This window comes from Mauremys mutica, chromosome 8, assembly GCF_020497125.1.
Source record: "Mauremys mutica isolate MM-2020 ecotype Southern chromosome 8, ASM2049712v1, whole genome shotgun sequence".
Lineage (NCBI taxonomy): Eukaryota > Metazoa > Chordata > Testudines > Geoemydidae > Mauremys > Mauremys mutica.
In genome coordinates this window covers 104,197,755-104,214,257 of record NC_059079.1, presented here as the reverse complement: position 1 = coordinate 104,214,257, position 16,503 = coordinate 104,197,755, and the positions used below count along the sequence as shown (strand labels likewise).

General features: G+C 47.0%; 1 protein-coding gene across 5 annotated transcripts in view; it reads right to left on the bottom strand.

Annotated features, from left to right (window-relative positions):
• Positions 1–15,684, bottom strand: part of HMGXB3 (HMG-box containing 3) — a 37,119-nt gene extending 21,435 nt beyond the window's left edge. For 3 of the 5 annotated variants that reach the window (XM_045027413.1, XM_045027416.1, XM_045027415.1), the window contains exons 1-4: positions 5,483–5,718; positions 4,368–4,515; positions 2,050–2,224; positions 614–1,180 (exon numbers count right to left, since the gene is read on the bottom strand). In XM_045027413.1, the coding sequence (XP_044883348.1) occupies positions 614–1,180; positions 2,050–2,224; positions 4,368–4,513 (888 nt within the window). In that variant the 5' untranslated portion in view covers positions 4,514–4,515; positions 5,483–5,718. Of the gene's footprint in view, positions 1–613; positions 1,181–2,049; positions 2,225–4,367; positions 4,516–5,482; positions 5,719–15,464 lie in introns of those variants that run through there. The other 2 variants (XM_045027414.1, XM_045027417.1) reach the window with 2 other exon arrangements.
• Between the last annotated feature and the right edge of the window lie 819 nt (positions 15,685–16,503).

Sequence of the window (16,503 nt, the reverse complement as noted above, 5' to 3'; positions counted from 1 at the left end):
GTCACTCTCTTCACAATCTGAGCACTATGAAAGCAACATACTCTGTTCCTAAACAGAAACTGCTTTATGTCACTGAATCCTTAACACCAACTAGGGATTCGAAAGGAGTCCTCATTCAGTTCTCTGCAGCTGGGAAGTTAGCCACATGGGACAGAGAGAGAAAACACAGAGATACCATAGAACAGTGCTTTAGTATATCTGTGGAATCCAACCCACACCTCACAGCTTGATCCAGCACTTCATCTTTTAGGCCTGAGGTAATAGTGGAAGGGAGGAGAGGAGACACTGCACTGCATTTTTGACTAGCTTATAATGAGCAAAAATTGCTGTTTCCATCACTATTGATCTAGTTGAGCTTTGGAGCAGGAGTGATGTAATTTATTAATGTCACTTTCAGCCAGCATGAATCAATATAAACATTTTAAAGCCCACGAAAGCTTATGCTCAAATAAATGTTAGTCTCTAAGGTGCCACAACTACTCCTGTTCTTTTTGCTCATACAGACTAACACGGCTACCACTCTGAAACTATAAAGATTTTAAGCAGCTATAGGAAAAATTCAGGCAATAAGTGAATAGAAATAGAGTTACTAGCTATCACTAGCTTAGCTTACCCTCCCGGTCACCACTGTTACCACAGACAAACCATCAGAAACCTGGGGTTGTGCCACAGCAATGCTCCCATTGGAGATGTCTCTGCAGCTGCTAACCAGAGTCTCTTCAATAACCACACTAGTTGTCTGATATGGATGTCCCTCTCCTATTTCCAAAGAAGCCTCATCCAGGAGGATATCTCCGGTCATTTTATCTGCTATGGGTCTGACATAATGAGAGAGAATCTCTGAAGCAACTACTTCTTCTATAGTGTCTGACTGACCAAATGAGGCAGTCTCTTCTGCCAGTCCTTCAATGGCAATGCACTGTTCAGAAATGCCAACATGGCTTGAGTCCATGGAAAGGATGTTTTGCATGGCATCGTGGGCAACACTCGTGATGTTGGTGGAAGCTGTTACTCCATCAGATGCTGTTTGGCCCTGTGCCACGCAGAGTTCTAGGTGCTGCCTGCTCCTGTCCTCCTGAAGAGTGGTTTTGGGGATAATTATATAATCCGAACGAGGGAGGATTTTACGGAAACCTGGAATGTCTGGAACTACTGCAGTCAGAGTGGACAGCTTGGAGTTCTGTTGACAAGACAAAGCATGGAATAGAGAGAAGCAAGGGACACAGAAGGAAGTAGGTTTGGTTCATGATCATGGATAAGGGGTGGGTTTTTTTTTTTTTAAGTGCCTCCATTACAGTTCAAATAACTTCCAAAGGCAGATTTCTGGCAAGTCCTTCACATCTCTAACAGAGCCTTCAGAATCCCCCCTCTTCTTATCCCCTACATTAATCCCACTCATCCTGGAGGTCTTGCCAGAAAGTCACTATTCCTCTGACCAGTAGGTACTGGACAGGACCCTTTTGGAGTCTGCCAATGCTGCTCCTTAGCTAGCTGGCTGGAGCAACAGAAGAAGTTACCTTCTTTTCACCCCCAAGCCTCTACAACAATCCTAACCCAAGCAGGACTACAGACCAAAATCTGTAAGTAAGTGTCTCTCCCCCACATAATCATGATCTGCATTGCCACCAAGCCAGCCATATTCTAGGACTGGTCTAAAACATCTATATCATACATATAGTTAGTCTGCTTCTGTCCTTTTACACACTGTGCTTTGTCAGGTTACATTACACTGTACTGCACTATAATGTGACTTAGTCCAGTGTAATCAAATATCATTGGACTCAAAATGCTTTGCAAATTTAAAGGAAAGGGGAAACTCTTCAATTCTAATGGAGAGGTCATCTCAACTACCTCTGACTACACTGGAAATGATGCTTATTTGACACCAACATCAAATTTCCATTAAGTAAAAAAATAGCTGACAACTCAGGATTTTTCCTAATATTTTACTTATCATATTTTCAGGAGAAAGCAAAGAATACAGCAACTGATGATTCATATGCCTAGGGATGGCAGGAAATGTGAAGCTATTTAAGAAAGTTGACTTACCGGGTCCAATCCTTCTTTCTCCAGTTTGGCCTTTTCCAAATAGTAGCTTTTTTCAGCCACACTGAGCAACCTCCAGCTCTCACTGATCTTCTTGTTAATTTCAGATTGGGGGAGGTGGGGGAGCTCCTGCTGTACTTTCAAGTATATATCATAATAGTACAGGAGGTAAGCAGATCTGAAACACAAGTGGATACTGAACTTAAAGTCTATTCCTTAACAACATACCTGAAAGAAAGACACCACCAGTCATATACTGGCCTCAAGGGCAATTCTGACAACTTTCATGGGCTTGTTTTCCATAGACAGCTGGAAAAGTCTTTATTAATAAAGTAAAGACATATAAAGAGACTTAGGGGACAGGGCACACAGACCAATATCATTCAACAAAATGTGAAAAATACTTGAGTCACTAATAGTGCTTTAACCATTTAGTGGACATAAAGTGGTAGATCACAAATTAAACATGCAATTATTGGGTACTGTCAATGGATGGATGGCCTCTAAGAGGAGATGGGCCTCAGACCCACTTGTGACAAGATCAGCTCAGTTCCACAGGTGGGAAAGTGATTTTGGTCATGTGACTAACTCAGGCCAAGCCTGGGGATATAAGGAAGAAGCCAGTAATTCTCTAGGTAGGACAGATACCCGGGAAACTGTGGCTGGTCTGAGTAAGCAGTTGCAGGTGAGTACTGCAGGGAATAAAGGGATTGTTTAGATTAATCTAGCTCTAGGAAGGAGGGCTGTGGACTCTGGATTCCTGGTTCTCAGAAAGAATGAGACCACTAGGATTATAAATAGGACCCTACCAAATTCACGGCCACGAAAAACACGTCATGGACCATGAAATCTGGTCTCTGCCCGTGAAACCTGGTCTTGTGTGCTTTTACCCTATATTATACAGATTTCACAGGGGAAACCAGCATTTCTCAAATTGGAGGTCCTGACCCAAAAGGGAGTTGCAGGGTGGTTTCGGTATTGCCACCGTTACTTCTATAGTGCCTTCAGAGCTGGCTGGCCAGAGAATGGTCAGCTGTTGGCCTGGTGCCTAGCTCTGAAGGAAGCACCCTGCCAGCAGCAGCACAGAAGTAAGAGTGACAATACCATACCATGCCACCCTTACTTCTGCACTGCTGTCTTAAGAGCTGGGCAGCTGGAGAGTGGCAGCTGCTGAATGAAGGCTCAGCTCTGCAGGCAGCAGTGCAGAAGTAAGGGTGGCCATACCATACCATGCTTATTTCTTCGCTTCTGCTGGCAGCGGTTCTGCCTTCAGAAATGGACTCCCAGACAGCAGCTGCCACTCTCCAGCTGCCCAGCTCTGAAGGGCAGCAGCACAGAAGTAAGGTAGCAGTACTGCAAACCCTCCCCCCTCCACTCCAACAACCTAGTGACCCTCCCCCGCAACTCCTTTTTAGGTCAGGACTCCTACAATTATAACACCATGAAATTTACTATTTTTAAAACCCTATGACTGTGAAATTGACCAAAATGGATTGTGAATTTGGTAGGTCCCTAATTATAAAGGAGGGGGGTTGGCAGGTACCTGCTCAAAGAGAGAACTGTTTGAATTGTGGAGCCCTTGGTTCTATGATTTTACTGCCTTTAAAATACTAACTTATTTTCCTTTGCTTTCATTTAAGGTAAGTGCTTTACCTGTTCATGACTCTGCTCTATTTTATAACTAAGGTCTATGTACTCAGTGACTATGTTGGCCTAAATTCTGCCACACTCCAGAGCAGCAGACTAGAAATTCTATCAGACTCGTATTTTAAAAAGACTTATTTAAAATGGAAATACTAATGTTTAATTTAATATAAAACATTCTACTATAACTCTTAATACTTTAAGTTGTCATCAGGTGTCAGTCAATACCCGACTGAGATGAATGAAGTTGTTCCCGTTAGTGGTACAGTTTCAGGCTGCTTGCAACTCAGACAGGCAACACAATTGTGTTTTTTTAGCTCCCCTTACAGTTGCAATGTTTTTTAAATGACATTTTAGATTCTGGAGTGCAATTCTGCAGTAAAGAGGGTTTCCCCCCAACCCCCCAGCCATGGAATTGCAGAGACTGCAGGACTCTGGTCAAGCAACAGGTTATCAGAAAGGTACGGTACATAACATTATTTCAAAGTGGTATGGCTATATTCCTGTATATAGGATCTAAATGTGCTCTTCGGAGCTGGGTAACAATTGTTTAGGGCAATAAGTAAACCAGACCAAGTATATTGCAGAGGTAAGTCTTATACCAAAAGATAATGAATACTGCTCCCAAATTGTACAAAGCCAGAGATTAACTAGGCAAGGAAGACACAGGAGCTCACCTGGGTTTTTTGGCTTTTTCCCCTTGATCGCCAGGACTTTTGTATTTTTTCTTCTTCTTAGATGGTACTGGAGATGCATAGGTGTAGGTGCCCTCTATTTCCTCCATCACTACAGTTACTTCAGTGCCATCATACTGAGCCTCCATTGCTAAAACAGACCATTATTTAAAAATGCATAACTTCAATAATTTCGAACACCACTTCAGTTTTAGTAAATTGTCTTTAATTCATCTTCATAAACTGAAGACTACACTGACCCTTAATTCCATTAACAGATCAGATATTTAGATTTATTTTCACTATTTTATTTCTTGAGTTTTGTACAATACAAAACCACAGAGAGACACTAGTGGACGTAAGTACAGCCCAGACCTCTAATGTATTCAAGGTAATCACAATAAAGTACTGTGACAAGGAAGATTAGGTGGCTCATGGGACCAGCCCTTTTCTTCTAAATTGCTAATTCAAGTCCAGCCCAGGGTAGTTGCACCTGAAAGTTATGCACCAGATTTGGGGGCAGCCACCATGAAATGAGTTTGATTTTTTTAGCCCACATCTCAGTGGGCAGTTTCAAAAAACACGTTATCTGTTTGTCCAGGCTCACCAAAGCAAGGCCAAACATTGAATGAGCACGGAGGCTAAATAATCCTTCTATCCAGAGAGGTGCCCACTCCATTTATTCTGAAGCAGGTTGTATTAAGTAAGTACACGAGAGTCAGGATGTCGCGATCCGCATGACCCACGACAGCAGAACAGAATACAGGAAAAGGCCTCAGACCTGCCCGATGCCTCGGCAGGGCACAACCACCTAAACTGAGGGGCAAAAGGCAAACTCGACCACTCTTCCGAGCCAAGACCCAGGCTGCCAGCCGCGCGCGGCCTGCCCTGGCCGCTCCACGCGGGAGCGCGGCGCTGTCACCGCCGGCAGCTGTCACGGGTAACAGCTGCCTCAGCCAGCAACGCGCCAGGCGCCGCTGCGCCCGGGAGGCAGCCCGGGGAACGCGGCGCGCCAGCAGCTGGGCAGCCGGGCGCAGCCCGGGGAGCCCCTACGAGCCAGCGGCAGCCGGGAGGGGCCAGGCCGAGGCCGGGGCGCCGCGGCCACGGCGGTGACTCACTTGGCAGCCCCGGGCGAGCGCGGGCCGGTCACATCCCAGCCGGGGCACAGGGTCCGGCGCGGCAGCGTGGAGGCGGGGGCAGCGGCGGAGCTGCCAGCGAGCGACATAGGCGGCGGCGGCGGGCCCCGCAGGCTGCGCTCGGCGAGGGGGGCGGCCGCCCCAGCATGCCGGGGAGACGGCCTGGCCCGGGACGCGCTGACAGGAACCTCCCCGCCTCTGGCGACCGAACGCCGGGAAGAACCCGGCCGCCGCACCGGAAGTGCCTCCCCGTCCACAAGCCCTTCCGGGTCAGCGCGCGCCCGACGGCGTCCGGGCGTTAGAGGGACGCGTCGGGTAGCCGGGGGGGGCGGGGCGGAGGTGTCAGCTAAGAGCGGGAAAAAGGGAGGTGGGGCGGGGTCTCGAGCCCCATAGCGGGCGGCCCGGGGCGGGGTCCCTGGGAAGAAGGGGGCGAGGCCCCAGTGGGGTGAATGGGGAACACACGCCCCCCGCCCTGGGCCAGACTCCCCCCTGCTCAGAGGGGCAGGCCGTGCAGCCGGCCGCCTGGGCTGAAGGCTCCCGCCTGGCTTGTCTGGAAAGGCCTGGGCCTCGTGCCATCCCCGTCAAGCCGGGCGCTGCCTGCCCCAGCACGGCCTCCCTCCCTCCCACGCGTGAGAAGCAAGCGAGGCCTGGCACGGCTACAACAACAGCGCTGCATCTGGATTCCCGCAGGCACAGCCGCTCCAGCCTGTGCCCCAGCTCTCACCAGGGAAGCTGCTGGTGAGGTTTTAAACCGGACAGGCCACCTGTTGGGCGCTTTGTTCCGTTTTTGGGACTGAGGATTTGTGCCGTATTGGATCTTGGAGACACCCTTTTGAGGAGCACACTGCCCCACTGTGTGACCAGGGCCGGCTTTAGCAAGTGCGGGGCCCGATTCGAACAGTTTCAACGGGGTCCCAGCAGAGATGACAGAAAAAAAAAACACACACACACACATAAAAAGACACGTGGGGCGTCTATTCACCGAGCGGCGCTCCTAGTCTTCGGAGGCGGGTCCTTCACTCGCTCCGGGTCTTCGACGGCATTGAAGGACCTGCCGCCGAAGTGCTGCCGAAGACCCAGAGCACAGCCGGGTGAGTGAAAATTAAAAAGGAGCCTCTAGCCAGGGATGGGATTCTCGGCCACTTGCACCCCCTGGCAGCCCTGCCACTGGGCGCAGGGCCCATTTAGACGCAAGGCCTGATTCGGGGAAATTGGTAGAATTAGACTAAAGCCGGCACTGACCCTAACCCTAGCTCCAAGTGGTCTACCCTTAGGAACCCTAACCTTAGGGCGGGAAACCCTACCCATAGGAACCCTAACCCTAGCTCCAAGTGCCCTACCCATAGGAACCCTAACCCTAGCTCCAAATGCTCTACCCGTGGAAACCCTCACTCTAGCTCCAAGTGCCCTACCCTTAGCAACCCTAACTCTAGGGCAGGACGCCCTACCCATAGGAACCCTAACCCTAGTTCCAAGTGCCTTACCCATAGGAACCCTAACCCTTGGGCGGGAAGCCCTACCCATAGGAACCCTAACCCTAGCTCCAAGTGCCCTACCAATAGGAACCCTGACTCTAGCTCCAAGTGCCCTGCCTATAGGAACCCTAACCCTAGAATGGGATGCCCTACCCATAGGAACCCTAACTCTAGCTCCAAGTCCCCTACCCTTAGGAACCTTAACCCTAGCGCGGGAAGCTCTCCCCAAAGGAACCCTAACCCTAGCTCCAAGTGCCCTATCCATAGAAACCCTAACCCTAGGGCGGGAGGCCCTACCCATAAGAACCCTAACCTGAGCTCCAAGTGCCCTACTCCTAGGAACCCTAACGCTAGGACGGGAAGACCTACCATAGGAACCCTAATCCTAACTCCAAGTGCTCTACCTGTGGAAACTCTAACCCTAGCTCCAAGTGCCGTACCCTTAGAAACCCTAACCCTAGAGCGGGACACCCTACCCGTAGGAACCCTAACCCTAGCTCCATGTTCCCTACCCTTCGGAACCTTACCCTAGGGCTGGAAGCCCTACCCATAGGAACCCGAACCCTAGCTCCAAGTGCCCTACTCTTAGGAACCCTAACCCTAGGGTGGGAAGCCCTACCCATAGGAACCCTAACCCTAGCTCCAAGTGCCTTACCCATAGGAACCCTAACCCTAGCTCCGAGTGCCCTACCCTTAGGAACCCTAACTCTAGGGTGGGACGCCCTACCCATAGGAACCGTAACTCGAGCTCCAAGTGCCTTACCCATAGGAACCGTAACTCGAGCTCCAAGTGCCCTACCCATAGGAACCCTAACCCTAGGGCTAGAAGCTGTACTCATAGGAACCCTAACCCTAGCTCCAAGTTCCCTACCCTTTGGAACCCTAACCCTAGGGCGGGGAGCCCTACCATAGGAACCCTAACCCTAGCTCCTAGTGTTCTACCCGTAGAAACCCTAATCCTAGCTCCAAGTTCCCTACCCTTAGGAACCCTAACCCTAGGGCGGGAAGCCCCACCCATAGGAACCCTAACCCTAGCTCCAACTGCCCTGCCTATAGGAACCCTAACCCTAGCGTGGGATGCCCTACCCATAGGAACCCTAACCCTAGCTCCAAGTGCCCTACCCATAGGAACCCTAACCCTAGCTCCAAGTGCCCTACTCTTAGGAACCCTAACCCTAGGGTGGGAAGCCCTACCCATAGGAACCCTAACCCTAGCTCCAAGTACCCTACCCTTAGGAACCCTAACCCTAGCTCCAAGTGCCCTACCCATAGGAACCCTAACCCTAGCTCCAAGTACCCTACCCATAGGAACCCTAACCCTAGCTCCAAGTACCCTACCCTTAGGAACCCTAACCCTAGCTCCAAGTGCCCTACCCATAGGAACCCTAACCCTAGTGCGGGAAGCCCTATTCATAGGAACCCTAACTTGGGCCGGCTTTAGCAAGTGTGGGGCCCAATTCGAACAGTTTCAACGGGGTCCGAGTAGGGATGACTGAAAAAAAATAACACACATAAAAAAACACGTGGGGCTTGTATTCACCGGGCGGCGCTCCTAGACTTCGGAGGCGGGTCCTTCACTCGCTCCGGGTCTTCGAAGGCACTGAAGGACCTGCTGCCGAAGACCTCGAGCGAGTGAAGGACCCGCTGCCGAAGACCTGGAGCGTCGCCGGGTGAGTAAAAATTAAAAAGGAACCTCTAGCCAGGGAAGGGATTCTCGGCCACTTGCACCTCCTGGCGGCCCTGCCACTGGGCATGGGGCCCTCTTAGGTGCGGGGCGTGATTCAGGGGAATTGGTGGAATTGGCCTAAAGCCAGCCCTGTGTGTGACCTCCCACACCATGCAGGTGAGGTCACGGAAGCAGGGCAGTGCACTCCTCAAAATGGCGTACCCCCATGTGGCATGGTGTAGGGGGTAGGTCACACTAGCAGGGGCAGGCCCACGCCATTCCTGGAATTACGACTTGTCTTGTATTCTGGGAATACATGAGTGGCCACCCTAGCAATCACCAAGGCTCCTAATTCACAAGATCCAATCCCCACACAGGGCGGCTCTAGTAAGTTCGCTGCTCCAAGCACGACGGCATGCCGCGGGGGGCGCTCTGGCGGTCGCCGGTCCCGCGGCTCCAGTGGACCTCCCGCAGACGTGCCTGCAGAGGGTCCGCTGGTCCCGCGTCTCCGGTGGAGCATCCGCAGGCATGCCTGCGGGAGGTCCACCGGAGCCGCGGGACCAGCAGACCCGCCACAGGCACGTCTGCGGGAGGTCCACCGGAGCCGCGGGACCAGCGGACCCGCCACAGGCACGTCTGCGGGAGGTCCACCAGAGCTGCGGACCAGCGGACCCTCCGCAGGCATGCCTGCGGGAGGTCCACCGGAGCCGCCTGCCGCCCTCCCGGCGACAGGCAGAGCGCCCCCCATGGCATGCCGCCCCAAGCGCGCACTTGGCGCGCTGGGGTCTGGAGCCGGCCCTGTCCCCACAGTTCACACAACCACTCCCAATTTCATCCCAATTTGCACAGCCACTCCTGCCTCATTGCAGCCCTCACAGCCAGTCCCTGCTCTTATTCTAAATGACACATCCAGTCCAAAGTGTTTTTTCAACTGCCATAACTACTCCCAACAGACACAGACTCTATCAGGGGAGCTTATTATCGTGTATGACTTGTATTATCATAGTGCCTAAGAATCCCAGTCATGGACCAGGTAGGTGCTGTACAAACAGAACAAAAGGACAGTCGCTGCTCCCTGATCCTAATGTGCCCCCTATGCCCAACTGACGTAGCCATTGGCAACTCAGACCCCAGCTGCCACAGCCACCCTGTATTCCATCTCTTGCTTCCACTAAATGCCTGTCAGCCCTGAAACAGCAGAGTAAAATAACCAGATTTATTCTAGCTGAAAGCTTGATGGAGAGAACTATCACACAGCTCCCCCAGAAGGAGGAATAGGGGAACTGATAATCTCAGAGAGCTCTATCCGTGCAACTCTCTCTCTGATAATTAATTCAGACACTCTCCAAGAGCTGCCTGAAAGTAGGGTACACTCTTGGTACTATTTAGTGGGTCTGCTTCTGGTTTTGGTTTCATTTGTTTATTTATATATTTTACAGGTGTTCCACCTCTAAAGATAGGGAAATCCAACCCTTATCCATCCCAGAAGTATAAACATGTGAAATTTGAGCATTAGAATAAGGGCTCCTTTCATCTAATAAAATCAGCTGCTAGTGAGGGCAGTTATCCTGCTGAAATTCTGCAGCTGTTGACCTGTTGTGTATGTGTAATTAGTGGCAAACTGTTCTGCATTGAGTATGAAACTGCTTTAAGACCCTGTACAGTCCTATACATTCCACAAATTGTTCCCAGAGCAATGTCAGTCTATTAGATATTGTATATCATTATTTTAGGGGTGGAAAGGCTGACTGAGTTCACTGAGCTGATCTGTAAATATTTTCATAAATACAGGAAACAAGTGAAAATGTCTTCTTTGAAAGAAAGTACTACATTTTGCACATTGTTCTTAGCTAAGTTTCTCATTCTGTATATGCTGTCAGTTGCATTTGAAATGAAAGTTTTTGTTTAAAGTGGACATTTCTGAGGATCCTGCCGGCATACAGCTTAATTGCTGAAAAGTGACACCAGCAGTCAGAATTTTTTTTCCATCCTGCTGTTTTGAGAAACAGAAAAAGAACATTGCTATTTAAAGATCTCCATTACTGGCCCACAGAAGGGTGCAAAGATGTGCACACTGGCCACCTTTGGAGACAGAAAGCATCATCTCCCCAGTACTCCCAAGCCACTGTCTCTCAAAAATTCAGAGACTTGAGAGAAAAATGGATCACTCTCTTCAGCTTCCTGCAAAGTTATACTGATTATGAATTTAAAAGATTAGGTGTCACATTGAGCTATACTGCTCTTTCACTTCTGATGAGTTATTTTATTTTCAGATCCTGATTTGGTTACCGATCAAATTGAACGTAGTCTCATTGTGTTGTTGTGGCTACTGTTCATCCACTCTGAAAGCCTCCACCCAGAGTCCCATGAGAATAAGTCCTCTCTCCCCCACATTTTATTTAACACCTGTATCAAGCCGTTGTGATGGCTGGTGAGACAATTAGGGCTTGAGCACCAGCAGTAAGCAGAAGACACTCAACTCTCCATCTCCTTTGTGCCAAACAAACAGTATGATTTCTAGCTCTCTACCTAGTTGAAATCAACAGCTGGCTCAAGCTAAACCCGCATATGAACAAGATGATACTGGCAGGAAGAAGGAAGTGCTTCAAAGAACTTTCCTCCTCTATAACATCCCCCTCTATACAGACCATTTTCACGTGGTGTGGAGGGTTGAGTATTCGAAAACTTGATTGGCTTCTGCACAAGTCTTTACAGTAGGGAAAACTTGCAGAAAATTCCCATTGATACTAATGCTGGTTCAAGGGTAGTGCAGCATTTGATTACCTCTCTTCTGAGCCAAGGTTAAATGATGGGGTGCTTAAGCTGCCAGTGTTTTATGTTTGAAGTTCTCAATATTGCTAACATTGGTGGCTAACATGGCTATTATATTGATCGCTTGGAAGTTATTGTATACTTAGTCTTGTTGTCTTTCATTATAGCTCTTTTTCTTGTGGCTTCGGGACTCCTATTTTGTCACACCACTCAGAAAGATTCTTCTTGCTGCTAGTAATTTCAGCACTATGATGAAGAAGCAAGTCTGAGAAGTGGAGGCTAATGAAAATTATATAATACAGAGAGAGAAAAATATGTGTGTCTGTTTGCAGAATGGTAAATGGGTCACTTTTTTTTTTTTAGAAATGTTGAAACAAGTTGTTACTATTTTTAAAATGGCGCTTGTGGAGAAGCAAAGTGGTCCTGTTATTATTTTGCTATGTTTGAGAATTGTCTGCAAGGACAAACACCAGATCTCAGGCATATTAACATTTTCAGTATTCTTAGTTATATACATAGTATAAAATGGTTGGAAGGGGGAGCAACACTAGTTTGTGAGATAAACTTTAAAACATTCAGTAGGGCTTGTCAGGATCCTCATTGTTTTTTAGATTTAATAAGCTTTTAATATAGTTCTTGTTTATGAAGTGCCTTTGCTTACCAAACATGTTTCTATTTTTGGGAAGTACATGCCTCCTTAACTTCACCAAACCCTAACAAAGGTTCATGCCAACCAGGAAGCTCTTCTCTTACTAACTCAAGGATTAAGAAAGATGGACCATTTTGTGTGGAAGGAGGAGTCATAGGAATTCCACACATATCTTCAATCTGTAATCTACGTCAGGGAATACAGATTCATAAAGACATTTCTCCTCACAAACATACAGCAATTGGGAAAAAATAGCCTTCCCCTAATGTAGCAATGCAACTTAATAGTCAGATTCCCTCTTCCAACTCCCCACTGAATGAAAAAATGGTAGTGTCAGATGCCTTCTCAGGCTCAAAATATCTTTAGGACATTCTTAACTCCTGAAATGCTAGTGTCAGAAGTTGAGCCTAATCTCCTGTTCAATAGCATATTAAACTTCTTCCTGAGCTATCAGATCAGATATCAGCCTGACCTGAAGTGAGTTAGATTGTTTCATCCTTGACCATAATGGATTTAAGTTCACCTCATAATGCAACATAGAAGTTTTTGCTCAGGATTGGGCTGTCACTGGAAAATTGCATATAGCAGGGGTATAGTAGGGATGCAGTATGTGGCAGCTCAGAATTGGAATAGCATAGCTATATCAGTTAGGATTAGGATACTTTGGTCAGGCTGTTTAGGAGATTCTCATTATTGAGGCTTTGGTTTCCAGTTAAAATTAATCACTGCAATCACTGAGAGCTGTGGTAAGTGGAGGGCCCTGAAGCCATCTTGGCAAGCAGCCAGCCAGGCAGCTGGCAGAGAGAGCCAGAGCAGAGCCCTGCAGAGAGGTGTGGCAATCCCAAGCAGTGGAGTGTGTAAGGTGCCAGGGTGGGAGGTGAACTCTGCAGATGAACCTCTGAACTCTGGGGCTGCACTGGCCAAGAAGAGCAACTGTGAGTGGGGAGCAGAGAAGGGACAAGCACATTAAAGGGACTTTTGGGTTGCTAGACTTAAGAACCAGAGGGGAAAAGGACACTGCCCAATTTACTTGTGAGTGGGTCTTTTGATCATGATTTATGTTTATGAACCCTAGTTGCGGTGTTTTCCCAAATTAATGAAGCATTACTTTCCTCCTTTTATTAAAAGTTTTTGCTACACTTAGACTCTGCTTGCGAGAGGGGAAGTGTTGCCTCTTTGAAGATGCCCAGGGGGTGGTGTGTAATTGTCCCAGGTACTGGGTGGGGGCTCGAGCTGGTTTTGTGCAGTATTGTTGAAAAGGAACCCCTAGATACTGTACCCGCACCTTGTAGCTGCTGGCTCCACCTGGCAGAAGGGTTACACATACAGTATTAGCCAGAACATTGCATGTTGCAGAGACAGCGTGCTTAGTCACTGCACAGACAAGAGCATGTTTTCTCACTCTGAGTGATTGCTACGTGTCATCCCAGCTGCAGTATTGATAGGCTTCACAAGGAAGCACAACAATCTCTACTGGGCTGGAAGGCCAAGATCAGGCCAATGTGGGTACTCTGGGGAATGAAAAAATGGAGGAAATACCAGATGAATTATCCCATCCCAAAATATCCCTGTACAAAAACAATGCAATCTTGGACTCTTAAGTATAACTGCCTTTCCTTTTTTGAAATTGTAATTAATTACTCAGGACCGAGACTGTTAATGAGTTTAGACTGTTGCATGAGAAAAGAGGTTTTAAGTGCTGTTTGATTTAAACTAGATTCCAAGAGGAAAAGGCTCTCTTCATTAAAAGCAAAATAACCATTAAATGTAGAGAGTTATTGCACTGACTTATCACATAACCTTCCAGGAGCAGAAACATTTCAATTTATCAGAGACCTAATATACCCATACACAGTGCTTACGTGGGGTTTCATACATTAAAAAACAAAATGAGCCTATCTTCTTTGAAATTGCTTTGACTTTTGAGTCCCCAGCAAACAAAATCTGTCCAACAGTAATCAGACTAGGACATATTTCACAATAAGATAACTGAATTTGTTTTAAAGAGCATATATAAAGCATGTTCAAGGCATTCAGTCAAATCGTCTTAACCACAGTAAAATAAGGGGCATAGATTCAAATTGCTTCTGTAGTCCGGTTATCCTCATATCATTGTTTGCTAGCCTTAAAGGTGACCTTTTATATTTAAAAAGAAAATCCAATTTGTACCTTTTTTTCCCCAAATGATTTCTAAAGAAATCATATTTCTGGTAATGAAAATAACAAAGGCAGAGGAAGGCTTCCATATGAGGGGACTATTCAAAAGATTAGGACTGTTTTGGAGAGGAGACTGATAAGTTTGGGACATGACACACACAAATTAACAAATGGCACAGAGCAGGTCGGCTGGGAGCTCCTTTGTACTCTTTCTCATAATAAAAGGACAAGGGACAGCTAATTAAATTGAAAGGTAACCAATTTGAAATTGACAAAAGGGAATACCACTTACCACACTACATAATCTATGGAACTCATGGCCATTCGTTGGAGTGCAAGAACTTAGTAGGATTCAAAAATGTATTAGACATTCATATGGATAATGAGAACATCCATTAATGATGAATAGAATTAAAAAAATAAAAGACTCTAAGCCCTCTTGTTTCAGAATAATCCAACCACTAACTGAAAGGGGTTAGGAAGAAACTTCCTCTATGGCCAAGTTATTCCATAATTGTCCTTCCAAGGTTTTTGCACCTTCCTGTGAAGCATCTAGCACTGACAACTATTTGAAACAGACTGCTGGACTAGATGGGACAGAGCTCTGATCTGCTGTGGCAGTCTTGGTGTTCCTAAAGCAACTGTGGATGATTTCCCCGCTCTTAAGTATTTTAATGCTTTTTTTTTCTTATTTAAAAAGATGAGGTATATCTTTCCTGATTTTTGCTGAAGGTCTTCTCTTGTTCTCTGAGTGGGAACCTTTTCTATCCTCGGATATCAATTTTGAATGTTCTCCCTTTTTTTTTTGTAAGTTATTGAGTTAATTAGTGTGGTGCTTCACAGGTGTACCAAAGGTCGTGAGGCACTGCACTCCACCTGCCCTTAGCATGAGAAGTCTCATCTGTATCTGCCGTATATTGCCAACTCCACCTGCCACAAGCCGCACAAGGCAGACTCCAACCCCTGCACCCTCCAAGCATTTCCTAGGACTTTCCAGCCCCTGTTCCATTAGACACTCGCAGTATTCCAATTCCAATTAAACACTACCCCCCAGCTTACAAATTTCACCTCAGATCACTGCTCTACTTGACACACAGCACTTAGATGAGTTTATAGTGATAACAAGTAAAAGCTTATTTAACAGTGTATAGAAATTCAAGTAATAGCAAATCGAAGTATTGGAAACAAATGGTTACATATAAAAATAAAATCATAACATGCATTCTAGAACCTATACTTACTTACCTGTGTACTTTCATGTCTGATGGAGCAATGTGCTCCCAAAGTCCTTCCATCACTTTACAGCCAGGCTTGACTATGATCATCCATTCATGAGACAATCAGGCTGTCAGCTTGCCTCCATGGTGAAAAATCCCAGGTAGTCTCTCTGCTCCCCCAGATATAGCAGAACAATCCATTGTCCATAGTGGTGAACAGGCTGCCCCCTGCTGGTTGTGCAGTCTACAAGAAAGGCGTATACAGGAAAAAACAATCTCTTAATCAGCATCTGGGTCAGTATGCAAATAGGCACACATTGTGAGGTAGTCATATACCATGACCAGACCAGGAGATTTTTTTTTTTTTTTTTTTTAGGACCAGAGATAAGTGTGTGTTACCCACTGCCTGAAGGGAACCTGCCTGAGATGTGTTCCCTCCAGGTTACCTATCTTAAGAACATAATTTTTAGAATAGACCCATAACTCTTTAAACATTAGCCATACATATACTTTTCAATTATGATGATGACCGGTGCTCTGTTAACACATGTCAGGTCTACTGAGAGTCACCTTTTTACTAAATTGTTATGCAGATATCTAACCTGGGGGATCCCTGTAAAATCCTTTGGAATCCCTGTGCCCTCTGCCACTTGAATCAAGAAGTCCCTGGGTTACAAGAGTTGTTAATAACAACAAAACCCCACGTTCAAGTCCTGGTTGTTTTATCCAACACTGCCCCAGGCATCTAATGACAGACATAATCAGAGACGTAGGAGGATCATCCTAATACAGGGCAAGCTATTGGTATTACACCAGCTCTTGTGTTACCCCCTCCCTCATTCTATCCTCTCTGGTAGCATAGAGGCAATGGGGACATGGTCAGGACATCTCTATATTCTGTTGATACTGGGCCGATATTTTGGCCCCCAATTGCATTATGATTCGTCCTTTTGTTACTGCTATATCAGAAATCCAAAGACAGAGCCAGCCCAGGGCTGTACACTGAGGCTAACTGCTTGGACTTGCAGAAGGGGCCTATGGATTTTGTACTTCTTACTAGTTTGCTG